Source organism: Dendrobates tinctorius, unplaced genomic scaffold (assembly GCF_039654945.1).
Source record: "Dendrobates tinctorius isolate UK_male_01 unplaced genomic scaffold, ASM3965494v1 ptg000046l, whole genome shotgun sequence".
In the NCBI taxonomy this organism is placed as follows: domain Eukaryota; kingdom Metazoa; phylum Chordata; class Amphibia; order Anura; family Dendrobatidae; genus Dendrobates; species Dendrobates tinctorius.
In genome coordinates, this window is record NW_027361714.1 from 63105308 (window position 1) to 63120781 (window position 15474).

At 47.3% G+C, this 15474-nt stretch overlaps 1 protein-coding gene across 1 annotated transcript in view; it reads right to left on the reverse strand.

Moving 5' to 3' along the window:
- Positions 1-5622: 5622 nt before the first annotated feature.
- LOC141089497 (G-protein coupled receptor family C group 6 member A-like) overlaps positions 5623-15474 on the reverse strand; it is a 61246-nt gene continuing 51394 nt past the window's right edge. Inside the window, exon 6 of the mRNA XM_073575950.1 lies at positions 5623-6848. Coding sequence (XP_073432051.1) covers positions 5797-6848 — 1052 coding nt within the window. The 3' untranslated portion in view covers positions 5623-5796. The remainder of the gene's footprint in view (positions 6849-15474) is intronic.

Here is a 15474-nt window from a genome sequence, read left to right on the forward strand (position 1 = left end):
GGCAAGGTCATAATAGGCCTTCTGCAGCTTACCTGTGAAATATGGCTCCTACACCTCCGCCCACTGCTCTGGAGGCAATTTCTCCCACTCCACAACCCTCTCAAAAACTGTCAGGAATGCCTCAATGTCACTCCCAGGGTCATCTTTTGCAATACTCTTCTTACCATCTTCCTGGCATACGAGTTATCACCTAGGGTTGGAAAGGAAACCCCCTCCCACGAACCGCCTCTGCATGGAGTTCTATTTGTCACATTAGCTCCTCCTGTTGCTGTTGCTGGTAGTGCTGGAGCTGCTGTGCCAAGAGCTTATTCATTTCTTGTTACGTGATTTGCTGCTGTTGACTTGCAAGCTTATGCTGATGTTCCACCTGGACCAAATGCTTCACAAGCTCCTCCATGCTGCCGGACATCTCCTGCTGGATGGCGGATTTTACCCAGGACATGCAGTTTGTCCACAGCCATTATGAGTTTTCCTGGATTGCTGCCCACATTTGGAACACCGATAGAAGAAATCTGTAAGGTAGGCACAGGAAGCGGTAATGCTGAAATTTCCAGGCAAGTTTATTTAAAATTCATAAACTGCTCAGGATAGCAAAGGTTTTTGTCCTGATGAAGAGGTCCCGTGAGACCTTGAAATGCGTTGACCTGTTAGCATTTACAATAAAATACTATTGATTTCATCTTGTCATCGAGCTTCCATTAGCAGTGCATTGAATGACATCTCCTTCCTGTTTTTTATTTTCTATGGGTCCATACGTGATCGGTGTCTTGCAGCAGCTATAATACATGTCCATCTCATGTTGCTCATTTGCAACCACAGTAGGTGAGTGTTCTCACATTTCCTACCCTTCCATTATCGTCGGATAAGACCCTGTTGCGCTTCTGTGTCTCCTAGTTCTTTCTCTTATAATTGCAATATATTAAGAGGATAAAAACTTTGATGGGAGAGCTTCTTCTTTAGTGCTTCATAAAAAAATGTATTGTTCACTAGTAGTATGAGCGAGTATACTCATTACTCGAGTTTTCCCGAGCATGGTCAGGTGTCCTCCGAGTATTTTGACATGCTCTGAGATTTAGTTTGTGTCGACGCAGCTGCATGATTTGTGGCTGCTGGACAGCCTAAATACATGTGAGGAATGCCTGTAAATGTTTCCCTATCCCATGTGCCATGTCCTGTTGTATTAGTTACCGGCCCACTGGCCATGTCACACAGGATGGGGCACGTGACATTGTCCAGTGTGATGCGGCCCGCAGGCCGGTAACTAATACAACAAGACACAGGGGATAGGGAAACATTTTCAACGGTGGGCCCTGCGATAGGGAACAGGGGATATGGAGACCTCCTGCACTCCCCTGAGTCAGTGTCCCTAACACTCCTAATGTTCCCTATACAGGCTCCCCACCTGTCGCCGATCAGGATTCCTGTCATCCTAGCACACCCTACACCTATTCCTTACTAGGGAGCTGGGTGGTGCAGGCACTGTCCCCAGCGCTGTACTAACACCAACATGAGGAAAAGTGACAAACAGGGAAACACTTAGCTTTGCTCTGATGCACTTGCTCCAGGCAACAGAGTCCAACACCTGAGTGCATCTTCCTCCCACTGTGTCCAACGCCTGGGTGCACTGTCCAGCAATGGAGTCCAGCACCTGAGTGCAGCTGTCCAGCAACGGAGTCCAGCACCTGAGTGCAGCTTCCAGCAAAAGAGTCCAACAACTGAGTGCAGCTCTACACCATAGCTGCCACTCCACCAAGCTTTGCAAGAATTCTTCACTGACACCATAGCTGCCACTCCACCATGCTTTACACGAACTCCTAGCTGACACCATAGCTGCCACTCCAGGACCCTGACTGGGCTGTCCTGGACTCTCCTCAGCTCCTTCCTTCTCCCAGCATGGTTGGAAAAGACCAACAATATCACCAACGTGAGTGAGCACAACTGACACACCTTTATTGAGTAAACACACCTGTTAGTGATTCCCATGCAATTACACTAACCACCACTGGGGGCAAAACTATCTCTAAAAACACCAGTGCAATGACCATACTGGCCACCGGGACAAAACTATCTCTAAGCACACCAGTGCAATGACCATACTGGCCACTGGGGGCAAAACTATCTCTAAGCACAAAGCTTTAGAGAGAGGAAAGAAAAAAAGTTACCAGTGCTCTTATCTGACATGATCCCGCATGGATCATGACAGTCTGTGTATGAAATATTGTTTCAAATTGTACCACACCTCCATGCACTACTAATTTACTTAGATTTACAGGAAACGGTAGATTAGCTCCAAAAAGGGGGCACATCTAGATAAGTTCCTTGGGGGTCTAGTTTCCAAAATGATGTCACTTGTGGGTTTTTCTTACTGGTTAGGCACACCAGGGGCTCTGCAAATGGATCATGATGCCAGCAGACCTTTCCATCAAAGTCTGCATTCCAAAACTTCACTACTTCCCTTTCGAGCCCCGTCGTGTGCCAAAACAGTATTTTTTCCCACAAAAGGGATACCAGCGTACTCAAGACAAATTGGACAGCAACATTTGGGGTCCAAATTCTCCTGTTACCGTTGGGAACATTAAATATTGGGGACTAAAATATTATTTTTGTTGGGAAAAAAATAGGATTTTTTATTTATAGACCAGGCATTATAAACTTTAGTGAAACACTTGGGGGCTCAAAATTCTCACCATACATCTAGATAAGTTCCTTAGGGGGTCTAATTTCCAAAATGGAGTCACGTGTAGGGGGTTTCTACTGTTTAGGCACATCAGGGGCTCTGCAACTGGAACATTACGCCCGCAGACCATTCCATCAAAGTCTACATTCCAAAACATCACTACTTCCCTTCTGAGCCCTGACATGTGCCCAAACAGTAGTTTTCTCCCACATATGGGGTACCATAGTACTCAACAACAAATTGGACTAAAAGATAATTTTTGTGGAAATTTCTTTTTTCACGCCCGGGCATTCTAAACTTTAGTGAAACACTTGGGGGTTCAAAGTGCTCACCACACATCTAGATAAGTTCCTTATGGGGTCTAGTTTCCAAAATGGGATCACTAGGGGGTTTCTACTGTTTAGGCACATCAGGAATGTCAGGAACACCGCACTGTACTTGCTCACTGAGCCAGTGCGCGTGTCCTGAGTGTCAGCGCCGGCGTGCAGCCTCCGCTGAGCAGTGACTCACCCGCAAAGTAGGGGTACCGGGGTCAGGTACAGCCAGAAAGTACCGATGCACAGGACCTGTGGATGCTGAAGTTTAGGAAGCCAGCATAGGACCTATGGTCATGTGAATGGTCATGTGACTGCAAGGGGGCGGGGCTTAGCATCCTGCACACAGAGAAGGAAGAGAACTCAGAGTCCAAGCAAAGCAGAGGTTATGCACAGTACAGACCAGCGAGGTACAGGAGAGATAAACAGATGGGAGGTCAGACAAAGCCAAAGGTGATACACAGGATCACAGTACAGTACCAGGGAGGAGACAGAGCGGATAATCAGGGCCAAGCAGAGATCAAAACCAAACAGACATATAAGGTACCAGGCAGAATCCAAAGCGATATCCAGGGAACAGACCGAGTCATACACAGAGAATCAAGTAACCAGAACACAGCACAAACACACTCAGGGGTCACCACACAATGCCAAGGGCGAAAGTATAACTGACAGGGATGGGAGCGTCCTGAGGCTATAAGAAGCCTCCCCCAGAACCAGGGAGAGGCCACAATCAAAGCCCCAGGTGTGCAGGTAAGCCTGCACCGGGATCACAACCTTTAACCCCAGAAATGCCAGTCATCAGCACTGGTTCCAAACATTAACCCCACGTGTGCGAGTCAAACCCGCAGTGAGATCATGACAGTACCCCCCTCTCAACGGGGGCCTCTGGACCCCCAGGCTTGCCCAGGTACTTAGCATGGAAAGCCCGCACCAGGCGATCAGCATGCATCAACCGGGCTGGTACCCAGGACCTGTCCTCCGGTCCATACCCCTTCCAATGAACCAGGTACTGTACCGACCGCTGTACCAACCTGGAATCTACGATATGACCAACCTCGTACTCCACCTGCCCCTCGACCAAAACCGGAGGAGCAGCAGACTCGGAGTCTCCCCGTACTGCTTCAAAAGGTTTCAGTAAAGATTTGTGGAAGACGTTAGGGATCTTGAAAGAGGGTGGAAGGCACAGCCTATACGCCACTGGATTGATTTTTTCCACAATCTTGTACGGGCCAATGAATTTGGGTCTTGGCTGACGGAATCTTTAACTTAATGTTTCGCGTGGAGAGCCAAACTTTCTCTCCCACCCGAAACATGGGACCAGGTGTTCGTTTCCTGTCCGCGAAAAACTTATACCTGCCTTGAGACCTAGATATACGCCGCTGGACTTCTGCCCATGTATCTTTTAACCGCTGAACAGAATCCTCAGCCCCGGGACACCCCGAATCCAGAACACAGCACAAACACACTCAGGGGTCACCACACAATGCCAAGGGCGAAAGTATAACTGACAGGGATGGGAGCGTCCTGAGGCTATAAGAAGCCTCCCCCAGAACCAGGGAGAGGCCACAATCATAGCCCCAGGTGTGCAGGTAAGCCTGCACCGGGATCACAACCTTTAACCCCAGAAATGCCAGTCATCAGCACTGGTTCCAAACATTAACCCCACGTGTGCGAGTCAAACCCGCACTGAGATCATGACAAGGGGCTCTCCAAACGGGACGTGGTGTCCGATCTCAATTCCAGGCAATTTCAGTTTGAAAAAGTCAAACGGCGCGCTTTCCCTTCCGAGCTGCGCCCAAACAGTGGTTCCCCCCACAACAACATAAGCTGCTGATTTTCTCCTTTTACCCTTGTGAAAATAAAAAAAATTGCCAAAAGATTATTTTTGTGACTAAAAAATGTTCATTTTTCCTTCCACGTTACTTCTGCTCCTGTGAAACACCTGAAGGGCTAAAAAACTTCTTGAACGTGGTTTTGATCAGCTTGAGGGGTGTAATTTTTAGAATGGTGTCACTTTTTTGGTATTTTCTGCCATATAGACCCCTCAAAGTGTCTTCAAATGTGAGGTGGTCCCTAAAAAAATGCTTTTGCAAATTTTGTTGTAAAAATGAGAAATCGCTGGTCAAATTTTAACCCTTATAACTTCTTAACAAAAAAAATTTTGCTTCCAAAATTGTGCTGATGTAAATTAGACATGTGGGAAATGTTATTTATTAACTATTTTGAGTGACATATTTCTCTGTTTTAAGGGCATAACAATTCAAAGGTTGAAAATTGCAAAATTTTCAAAATTTTTGACAAATTTCCATTTTTTTACACAAATAAACATGTTATATAAAATAATAAATTTTACAACTATTGTGAAGTATAGTATGTCACGAAAAAATACTTTCAGAATCGCCAAGATCTGTTGAAGCGTTCCAGAGTTATTATTACTTCATAAAGGGACATTGGTCAGAATTGTAAAAATTGGCCCAGTCATTTTCGTGCAAACCACCCTTGGGCGTAAAGAAGTTAATATAATACTGAAGGTGTGTGGGCCATTTTTTATCTTTTTTGTGTTTTCTTCTTACCAGTCACTATGTAATCGACACATAATTTACAGAATAAAACAGTAATGGTATAACATATACTTCATTGTCATTTATTCTTAAAACATACTAGACGCAAATATAACCTTGTACTGAACCAAGAGATAAATAATTTGCAAATTCTGCACTATACATCTAGAAAAATCAATATAATTGATAAACCAACCCCTTGAAACCATTTTTTTTTTCTTTTTAGATTTTTTTTTCTCTATTAACAGCTATAATGTCTTTTCCTTGCTTCAGCTAAAGAGCCCAACGTCACTTGAGATGACTGGATAGGTACAATATCTGGTTTTACAATAGCGGCAGGAACCTCTATTTTTATCTTGTCCTTACAAAATGACTGCACCTTACTTCTAGCTCTATAAAAAGAAAAGATACTCTGCAGGTATTTTTCTCGAGTGCAAGTCTTTCTTTTAAAAACTAAGATGTAACAACCTGGCAAAAGATGACAAGATATGACTCCATATATTGAGGCTAGGATGGCAACAGCTTGCACAGCTGAAAGATACTTGCCACTTGTAGTGTTTGTATAGATTGGGATAAAGAGAATCCACACAAACATATAGACCAGCATGCTGAATGTGATCCATCGAGCCTCGTTGTATTTTTCAGGTAGTTTTCTGCCCTTGTAAGCTAGAAGGAAACAAATTAATGCAAGAAGCCCAATGTAGCCAAGCATGACGCCGAAGGCTGCATATGACCCTTCATCACACTTCAGTATTATGATGTCATTCACGTTGTAGTGCTGACGGTGAGGTCCATTCATCAGTAGCCATAGTGTACAGATAAGCACCTGAATACCGCCTAATGTAATAATAATAACCGCTGGCAGGTACTTTGGCTGAACTAATACTTTGCATTTTTTGGCAGACTCAAATGCTATCAGGATTCGGATTGATTTTACCAGGATGCAAGATACAGAGATAGTGAAGCTAATTCCAAAGAGAGGTTGTCTGATTTTACAGATGGTATTGTTTGGTTCTCCAATAAAAAATCCAATGCTCATCATGCTAATAAACAGTGATATCATTAATAAAAAGGTGTAGTAGCCCCCCGCTGCTTTTACTGCTGGCGTATCAAAATGTTTAGCAAATAAAATTGTTGATAATATCAAAAGAAGAAATGCAATGGCAAAGAAAACATAAAGTGTAATGGCATACGGGTCTTTCCAATCAAAATATTCAATTGTCCGGTTTGTACATCGATCGCTCCCATTGTTTGACCATTGCAAGGAAGGACACTGCAGACATTCAGTCATATCTGGGGAAGAAATATTAATAAGATGTGTAATTTTGGAACATAAAGAACTGATCAATGAACCACCATGCCACTCCGATCACACATCCACAATGTGTACCATAGATTATTATTAGATGTTATCTTCCTGGTAATCAGAGGAACTGGGTTTAACAATATTTGCAATAAAAATCTGGACCAATACTTCAGGTTCTGTTCATTGTACCATTTTTTTCTATCATTCAGGGACAAAGTTATTTTTAACAGCAAGATTTGCCTGGTGTCAAATTCTATTTTTGCCACCAAAAAAAAAATAAAATACCAGCACCTAATACATGACATACCCCAAAATGAATCAGTGGGGTCTATCAGGAATCATGAGAAAATAGATCTGTTATAAATGCATAATTCTTTATGAATAGAAGCCATAATGGTATGTAAGGCAGTGGTAGCACTGTACACAGTGAAGAGGCAGTGACCCACAAAGTTCAAACACAAAAGTCTCTTTAATGTGTTTCCACAAAGCATTAAAGGTCCAAACCACACAAGTGCATGTAACTTCAGTGCATATAATTAGTATCCATTTCCCCTTTTGCAGAATATATATATATATATAAAAATATATTATACGGCATCCTTCATTTTACAGACACTAAACACGCCAGTCTTCCTCTGACTAGTTCCCGTGGGTGTCTATGCGCCGTATCCAAGACTCTATTCACACAGCATTACATGTTGCAGGCACTACACACGCTAGTCCTCCTCTGATTAGTTCCCGTGGGTGTCTTGCACCGCTGCATCACAGTCTCTTTGCTCACACAGCCGTACACAGTCCAGGATATCCTCCGGATCACAGCCGGACACCATATCCACCTGTTTTGCAATCGTTACACACACCAGTCTTCTTTGGGGCACAGGACATCCACGTCTGATTCACAGCCGGGCACAGGACTGTCCACATCCGAGGCCAGTCACTGTGGATGACTTGCATCTCTGTGTACACTGCGGGTTGCCAGGCCTTACTCTGGCCCTGACACACCTGAGACTCACTAAGCACTCTCTCAGACCTACTGTCACGCCGCCCCCACCTGGGGGCGGGACCTCGGGTTCGTCGTCACCACCTCTGGTGCCGCGGCCGCTCCGAGGGTCCCGTCGGGTGCGCACGTGCACCTCTCGTTCCTAGCTCCGTGGTTGCGCTATGCTCCAGTGTGCATGCGCTCTCTGCCCAGCTCTGTCTTTGGCTTGACCTCTCTATGATACTGGAGGACTTGACCCAGAAGTTCTAGGACTCTGGTGCTATATCAGGCTACCTCTTCCTATGGGAGGTGCCTGACTATTGTTGTACTTCCTGGCTTGGTCTGCCGTGTCCCTGCCTGGCTGTGCGCTGTATTCAGGTCCTCTGCCTTGTACTCTATTGTGCCTCTTGGCACACGCTCTGAACCTGCACTCTGCCTTGTACTCTATTGTGCCTCCTGGCACACGCTCTGATCCTGCACTCTGCCTGGTACTCTGTTGTGCCTCCGGCACTTGCTCTATCCTGTACTCTGTTCCAGTACTCTGTTGTGCCTCCTGGCACACCTGATGTCTAGCTCTGCATTCTGGTGTGCTCCTTTGCACGCATCCCGCTTTGCACGTTCCTGCAGACACACTCACTCGTGTTTCCTGTGAGCCGGCCACCTGGTGCCAGCAGTCGTGGTACCTAACCCCCTGGGGCTTGCCCCTGACACTCCCTGTATAGGGGGTGGTCCTCAGTAAGTCAGCTTGCCCTGGGCGGGTTGGTGCCACAACCCAGAGGGTCCACTCCAGGAGTTGTCACAGTATAATCAGGCCATGGACTCCGCTGGTACCGCGGCGCCTGTCCAAAAAGAACTGGTGTCCCTCCGGGAGAGTCAGACTAGGATTGTGTCCTCTCTGAAATCTATGGAGTCCTGTTTGTCGGCCATTCAGTCCTCTGACCCTGGGAATGCTTCCCAGTTGGCCAGCCTCCAGCAAGAACTCACGCAGCAACGCGACACCCAGGTCCATATCCTCAACTATATGGCGTCGGTAGAGAATCGGCTCCTTTCCATACAATCCATTTCTGCACTGTCCTCGGCCCCGCACCCGCACTTATGCAAGCCACCCTGTTATAGTGGTGATCCTAAGTTTTGTTGTGGATTTTTGAACCAATGCCAGTTACATTTTGAGCTTTTGCCGCAGCACTATCCAACCGAGCGTGCTAAGATAGCCTTTATTGTTTCCCACTTAGAGGGGGAGGCGTTAGCGTGGGTGAATCCCCTCTGGGAGCGTAATGATCCACTCATTTCTCCGCTTTCCACTTTGTTGGACACCTTCCTCAAGGTGTTCGACGAACTCGACCATCTGACTTCCACCACCGAGTCCCTCTTTAACCTCAATCAGGGTACCCTATCGGTGGGACAGTATGCCATCCGGTTTCGTACCTTGTCCTCCGAACTAGGTTGGAACAACGAGGCCCTCGTAGGGGTCTTTTGGCGTGGTCTGTCAGGTCGGATCAAAGATGAACTGGCAGGTTGGGATACCCCCACCTCTTTAGAGGATCTGATCTCTCTGGCGATACGCATAGACCTGCGGTTCCAAGAGCGTGCCCGTGAATGAGCCAGAGAGAGAAGGCCTTTTCATCTCCCTCGCTCCTGTCCCAAGAAGCCGGGAAACTTCTCCGCCTAGGATTGGTAGGAGAGGCCTCCCTGGGTATACGTGACTCCTCTCCCCCCTTGATCGTGTCTGTTCTGTTGCATGTGGACTCTAAGCGCTATTCTGAAGAGGCATTCTTAGACTTAGGAGCGGCAGGGAACTTTATTAGGCTCGAGGCGGTTGAAAAATACTGGATTCCTGTCAGATCCCTGGAGACTCCTCGGCTAATTGCTTCGGTCGATGGTAAACTCTTGCAGAAGACCGTTACCCATATCACCGAGGAAATTGAGATGCAGATTGGAGCTCTGCGCCGGGAGAAGATATCCTTTCATGTCCTGTCGACTATGTCCCACGGACTGATTCTTGGTCTCCCTTGGTTATGGACTCATGAACCAACCCTGGACTGGCGGTGGGGTGACATACTCCGCTGGGGGCCATCTTGTCAGAAGAAGTGCTTGTCGTCCGTCCATCCCATTAACTTTACCTGTCCGTCCTCGGCACCTGCAGGTCTGCCGTCGGCTTACTGGTCTTTCACGGATGTCTTCGACAAAAAGGAGGCTGAGACTCTGCCTCCTCATCGTCCATATGACTGCCCGATTGACCTCGTTCCTGGCGCTACCCCACCCAGGGGCAGAATTTACCTGCTTTTGCCTGCGGAAACCCAAGCTATGCCAGATTATATCCAAGAGAATCTAGCCAGGGGTTTCATCCGCAAGTACTCTTCACCCGCAGGATCGTGATTCTTCTTTGTCAAAAAGAAGGATAGCTCCCTCCGTCCCTGCATAGACTATCGAGGGCTGAATGATATCACAGTCAAGAATAAGTACCCACTACCACTAATCCCGGAGCTCTTCGACCGACTAAGAGGAGCACGAATTTTTACCAAGTTGGATCTTCGTGGGGCCTACAACTTAGTGACATTCGCTCCGGTGACAAGTGGAAGACCGCCTTTAACACCCGAGACGGTCACTATGAGTACTTGGTCTTGCCCTTCGGCCTTTGCAACACCCCAGTGGTATTCCAGGAGTTCGTGAATGGCGTCTTACGGGATATTCTGTACTCCTGCATGGTAGTCTACTTAGACGATATTCTCGTCTTTTCCGCTGATCTGTCTGCTCACAGAAAAAATGTGCGCCAAGTCCTCTTGCGCTTAAGGGAGAACTGCCTTTACGCCAAGCTCAAAAAATGTGTCTTCAAACAAATGTCCTTGCTATTCCTGGGTACATTATTTCAGACTCCGGTCTACGAATGGATCTGGCGAAAGTGTCTGCCGTTCTCGATTGGCCACGGCTGCATGGAGTGAAGGCAATCCAATGTTTCCTCGGCTTTGCAAACTACTATCGGCAGTTCATCCCCCATTTTTCTTTGTTGGTTCGTCCTATCTCTTCCCTAATCCACAAAGGGGCTAACCCGAATGCTTGGTCCTCAGAGACAGAAGAAGTTTTCCGGGCCTTGATACGAGCCTTCGCCTCAGCTCCAGCGCTTCATCGTCCTGAGTTTAATAAGACCTTTTACCCTCGAGGTGGATGCATCTTCTGCCGGGGTCGGCGCAGTCCTTCTGCAGAGGTCATCTTCCGGACACCTAGTCACCTGTGGCTTCTTTTCTAAAATTTTCTCCCCGCCTGAGCGAAACTACTCCATCGGCGACAAAGAGCTGTTGGCCATTAAATTGGCTTTGGAAGAATGGAGATACTTACTGGAAGGCGCCATACATCCGTTCAAGATCTATACTGACCATAAGAATCTGGCGTACATCCAGTCCGCTCAGAGACTCAACCCCCGCCAAGCTAGGTGGTCCCTGTTCTTCGCCGGCTTTGACTTTGAGCTTCATTTTCGGCCCGACGATATAAACGTTAAAGCGGATGTGTTGTCTAGGTCTTTCCAGTCAACTGAGGCTGAGGAAGAGCCTTCCCATATCATCGACTTGTCTAAGGTGAATACCGTGGCTCCTATCTGGTTGACCATGTTACCTCCGGGAAGAACCTTTGAGGCTGAGAACAACCGGAGACGAGTGTTGAACTGAGGACATTCGTCCAAGATTGCCGGCCACGTTGGTATCAAGAAGTCTCTTTCCTTGATTTCCTGTTATTATTGGTGGCCATCCCTTTCCCAGGATGTCAAAGACTTTGTTGCCTCTTGTCCTTCCTGCGCTCAGAACAAAGTACCCAGACAGACACCCTCCAGTCTTCTGCTTCCGCTTCCTGTACCTTTGGTTCAATGGCAGCACATAGCCAAGGATTTTATTACCGATTTGCCTCGCTCCTCCGGTTGCATGGTGGTTCTGGTGGTTGTAGACCGATTCTCGATGATGGCTCATTTCGTTCCTCTTCCCGACCTACCCTCGGCTGCTGAATTGGCGAAGATCTTCATTTCCCACGTCTTCAGAATCCACTGTTTCCTGCTGCACATCGTATCTGACAGAGGGGTTCAATTCACGTCCTGGTTTTGGAGAGCTCTTTGTGGACTCATGAAGGTGACATTGGACTTCTCTTCCGCCTATCACCCCCAAACCAATGGGCAAGTGGAATGCACAAACCACATCCTTACATCCTATCTCTGGCACTCTACTAATGCTCATCAAAACGACTGTGTCGGTCTACTTGGGCTGAATTTGCCTACAATAACCACTCCAGCGAATCGTCCATCAAGTCTCCCTTCTTCATCGTTTTCGGACAGCATCCCAGTGTGCCTCTTCCGGTACTTCCTGTCTCGGGGGTACCTGCGGCCGACTCTCTATCCGTGGAGTTCTCCAGGGTATGGCAGGAGACCAAAACCGCTCTCGAGAAAGCCTGTGACACGATGAAACAACATGCTGACAAGAGGCGCCTGGACGTTCCCCCATATCTTCCTGGTGACAAGGTGTGGCTTTCCTCCAGATACATTCGCCTTAAGGTACCATCTTACAAAGTGGGTCCCCGTTACATTGGCCCTTTTGAGGTCATCAGGCGCATTAATGATGCTGCGAAAAAACTGAAATTACCCCCTTCGCTCCATATTCCCAATTCCTTCAATGTGTCACTCCTCAAACCTGTGGTACTGAACCGGTTCCATCCTTCTACAGGCCACACTCCCCAGCCTGTTGGCATGGGGGACGAGTTTGAGGTAAACGACATTCTGGCCATGAAGAGGGTAAGAGGGAGAACTCTTTTCTTAATTGATTGGAAGGGTTTTGGTCCTGAAGAAAGGTCATGGGAACCCAGAGAGAATATCCATGCGCCTCTGATTTTGTCTAAGTTTCTTTCCAGCCTTAGAAAGAGGGGGCATAAAGGGGGAGTACTGTCACATCGCCTGTCACGCCACTCCCACCTGGGGGCGGGACCTCGGGTTCGTCGTCACCACCTTCGGTGCCGCGGCCGCTCCGAAGGTTCCATCAGGTGCGCACGCCCACTTCTCGCTCCTAGCTCCGTGGTTGCGCTATGTTCCAGTGTGCACGCGCGCTCTGCCCAGCTCTGTCTTTGGTCTTGCCCTCTCTATAATACTAGAGGACTTGACCCGGAAGTTCTAGGACTCAGGTGCTATATCAGGCTACCTCTTCCTATGGGAGGTGCCTAATTATTGTTGTACTTCCTGGCTTGGTCTGCCGTGTCCCTGCCTGGCTGTGCGCTGTATTCGGGTCCTCTGCCTTGTACTCTATTGTGCCTCTTGGCACACGCTCTGAACCTGCACTCTGTCTTGTACTCTATTGTGCCTCTTGGCACACGCTCTGAACCTGCACTCTGCCTTGTATTCTATTGTGCCTCTTGGCACACGCTCTGAACCTGCACTCTGCCTTGTATTCTATTGTGCCTCTTGGCACACGCTCTGAACCTGTACTCTGCCTTGTACTCTATGGTGCCTCTTGGCACACGCTCTGATCCTGCACTCTGCCTTGTACTCCGTTGTGCCTCCTGGCACACGCTCTGATCCTGCACTCTGCCTTGTACTCCGTTGTGCCTCCTGGCACACGCTCTGGTCTTTCACTCTGCCTGGTACTCTGTTGTGCCTCCTGGCACTTGCTCTATCCTGTACTCCGTTCCAGTACTCTGTTGTGCCTCCTGGCACACCTGCTGTCTAGTTCTGTATTCTGCAAAACTCAAGCTGCGGAGACACCATCACATGTTTCTCAACGCAAGCAATGACTAGCCAGGTCTTTCCCCGGGAAGGAACAACCACGGGAAGGGCAGTCTCCAATGAAGGAAACCACCTATGCCAAAACATGGTATCCATCCACAGACAGTTGTTTTGGGGTATTGCCAATCATCAGTGTGGAGTAGGAAACTGGCTGGTAGGAGCAATGCCTATTAAAAGACTGTGAAAAATGAGGATGAATGAACTCATGGAGATCAACATCCAACACTGCGGAGACACCATCACATGTTTCTCAACGCAGTGATTCTAGAGCAATGCCCCCAGCCCTTATGGGAAATATGCAAAAACATGCAAAACACAAGCCGCGGGACACCATCACATGTTTCTCAACGCAAGCAATGACTAGCCAGGTCTTTCCCCGGGAAGGAACAACCACGGGAAGGGCAGTCTCCAATGAAGGAAACCACCTATGCCAAAACATGGTATCCATCCACAGACAATACCCCGAAACAGCTTGCCCCTGACACTCCCTGTATAGGGGGTGGTGCTCACTAGGTCAGCTCGCCTTGGGCGGGTTGGTGCCATGACCCAGAGGGTCCACTCCAGGAGTCGTCACACCTATTCAGATCTCACTAACACTTTCCTGCAGGGCTTTTATCACTTCCAGCCACATGGAAAACCTGGATCTGGAATGGAACAGACTGCAACACTATCATACTGCAACCTGTTTCAAACACAACATCCAGAGCAGTTTTTCCCTACCACTGTCTTCGACACTAACATGTCCAAGACTAACACTTTTATTATCAGTCTGCATTGCAGTCACAGCTATGTCTGTGACAGCCATGCACACCTCTGGCCTTCATACACCTCTGTGCATATCCTGGGGAGAACTCACAGTGACACCTACCTGTGACATCGGTCACTGCTTCCCCATTGCAATCCCAGCTATGCCTGTGACCACAATGCATCCTCATAGCCTCAATATGCCTCTGTATGTATCCTGGGGAGAACACACAGTGCCCCCTAGCTGTAAAAGGGGTCACTGCCTCACAGGTAGAAGAAACAGAGCCGTGTTGTCCATTACTCTGGGAACCCTTTCTCAATCACTATATTTGTCCAATGCAATATAAAAATAGCCAATACTCCCCTCCACTGTGGACGGTGTTCCAGTGATGCTGACACCTGCTCTCCTGGGGCTTGTGTAACATTCTTATGTCATGCAAGCCCTGCAGCCAATCAGTGGCCATTTGACATCCAGAAGACATGAGAGCAGGCTTTTTTTTTTTATCTGGGGACAATATTGTAATTGAGAAGGGGTTGCCCTAATAGAGGCCCATTTAAGGCTTCATTTACATTCGTGCATCATATACGTGTTCTATCAGTGTCATTGTATGCAGTAATCAGTGGGGCTCACATAGACAACTATTTTTTTATCTCAGTTAAATAGCAAAATTATCCAATTATCCATACAAGTCAATGGGTCAGTGAGAATCACGGACGGCACTGAGATGGTATCTGTGTGCAATCTGCCTGCTGTCTGTGATTAATATATAGTGAATAGGAGAAGTTTTATATTTATTTTTTCATCAGTGGAAAGAACTAATGGTAAAAACTAAGACATTGACGAACACTGATGAAACCCAGATCGAAAACACTAAATGAAAATTGTCTGTATTTTTATGTACAGAGGGGAAGGTAAGTATTTGATCCACTGCCGATTTTGCAAGTTTTTCCACCTACAAAGAATGGAGTAGTCTTCAATTTTTATCTGAAGAAGATCTGTGTGGAGGAGTGGGCCAAAATCTCTGCTGCTTTGTGTGCAAACTTGGTCCAGAACTACAGTTAACATCGGACGTCTGTAAACGCAAACAATGGTTTCTGAACTAAATATTAAGCTCTGTTTTCCTATTGTGTCATATAATTATTT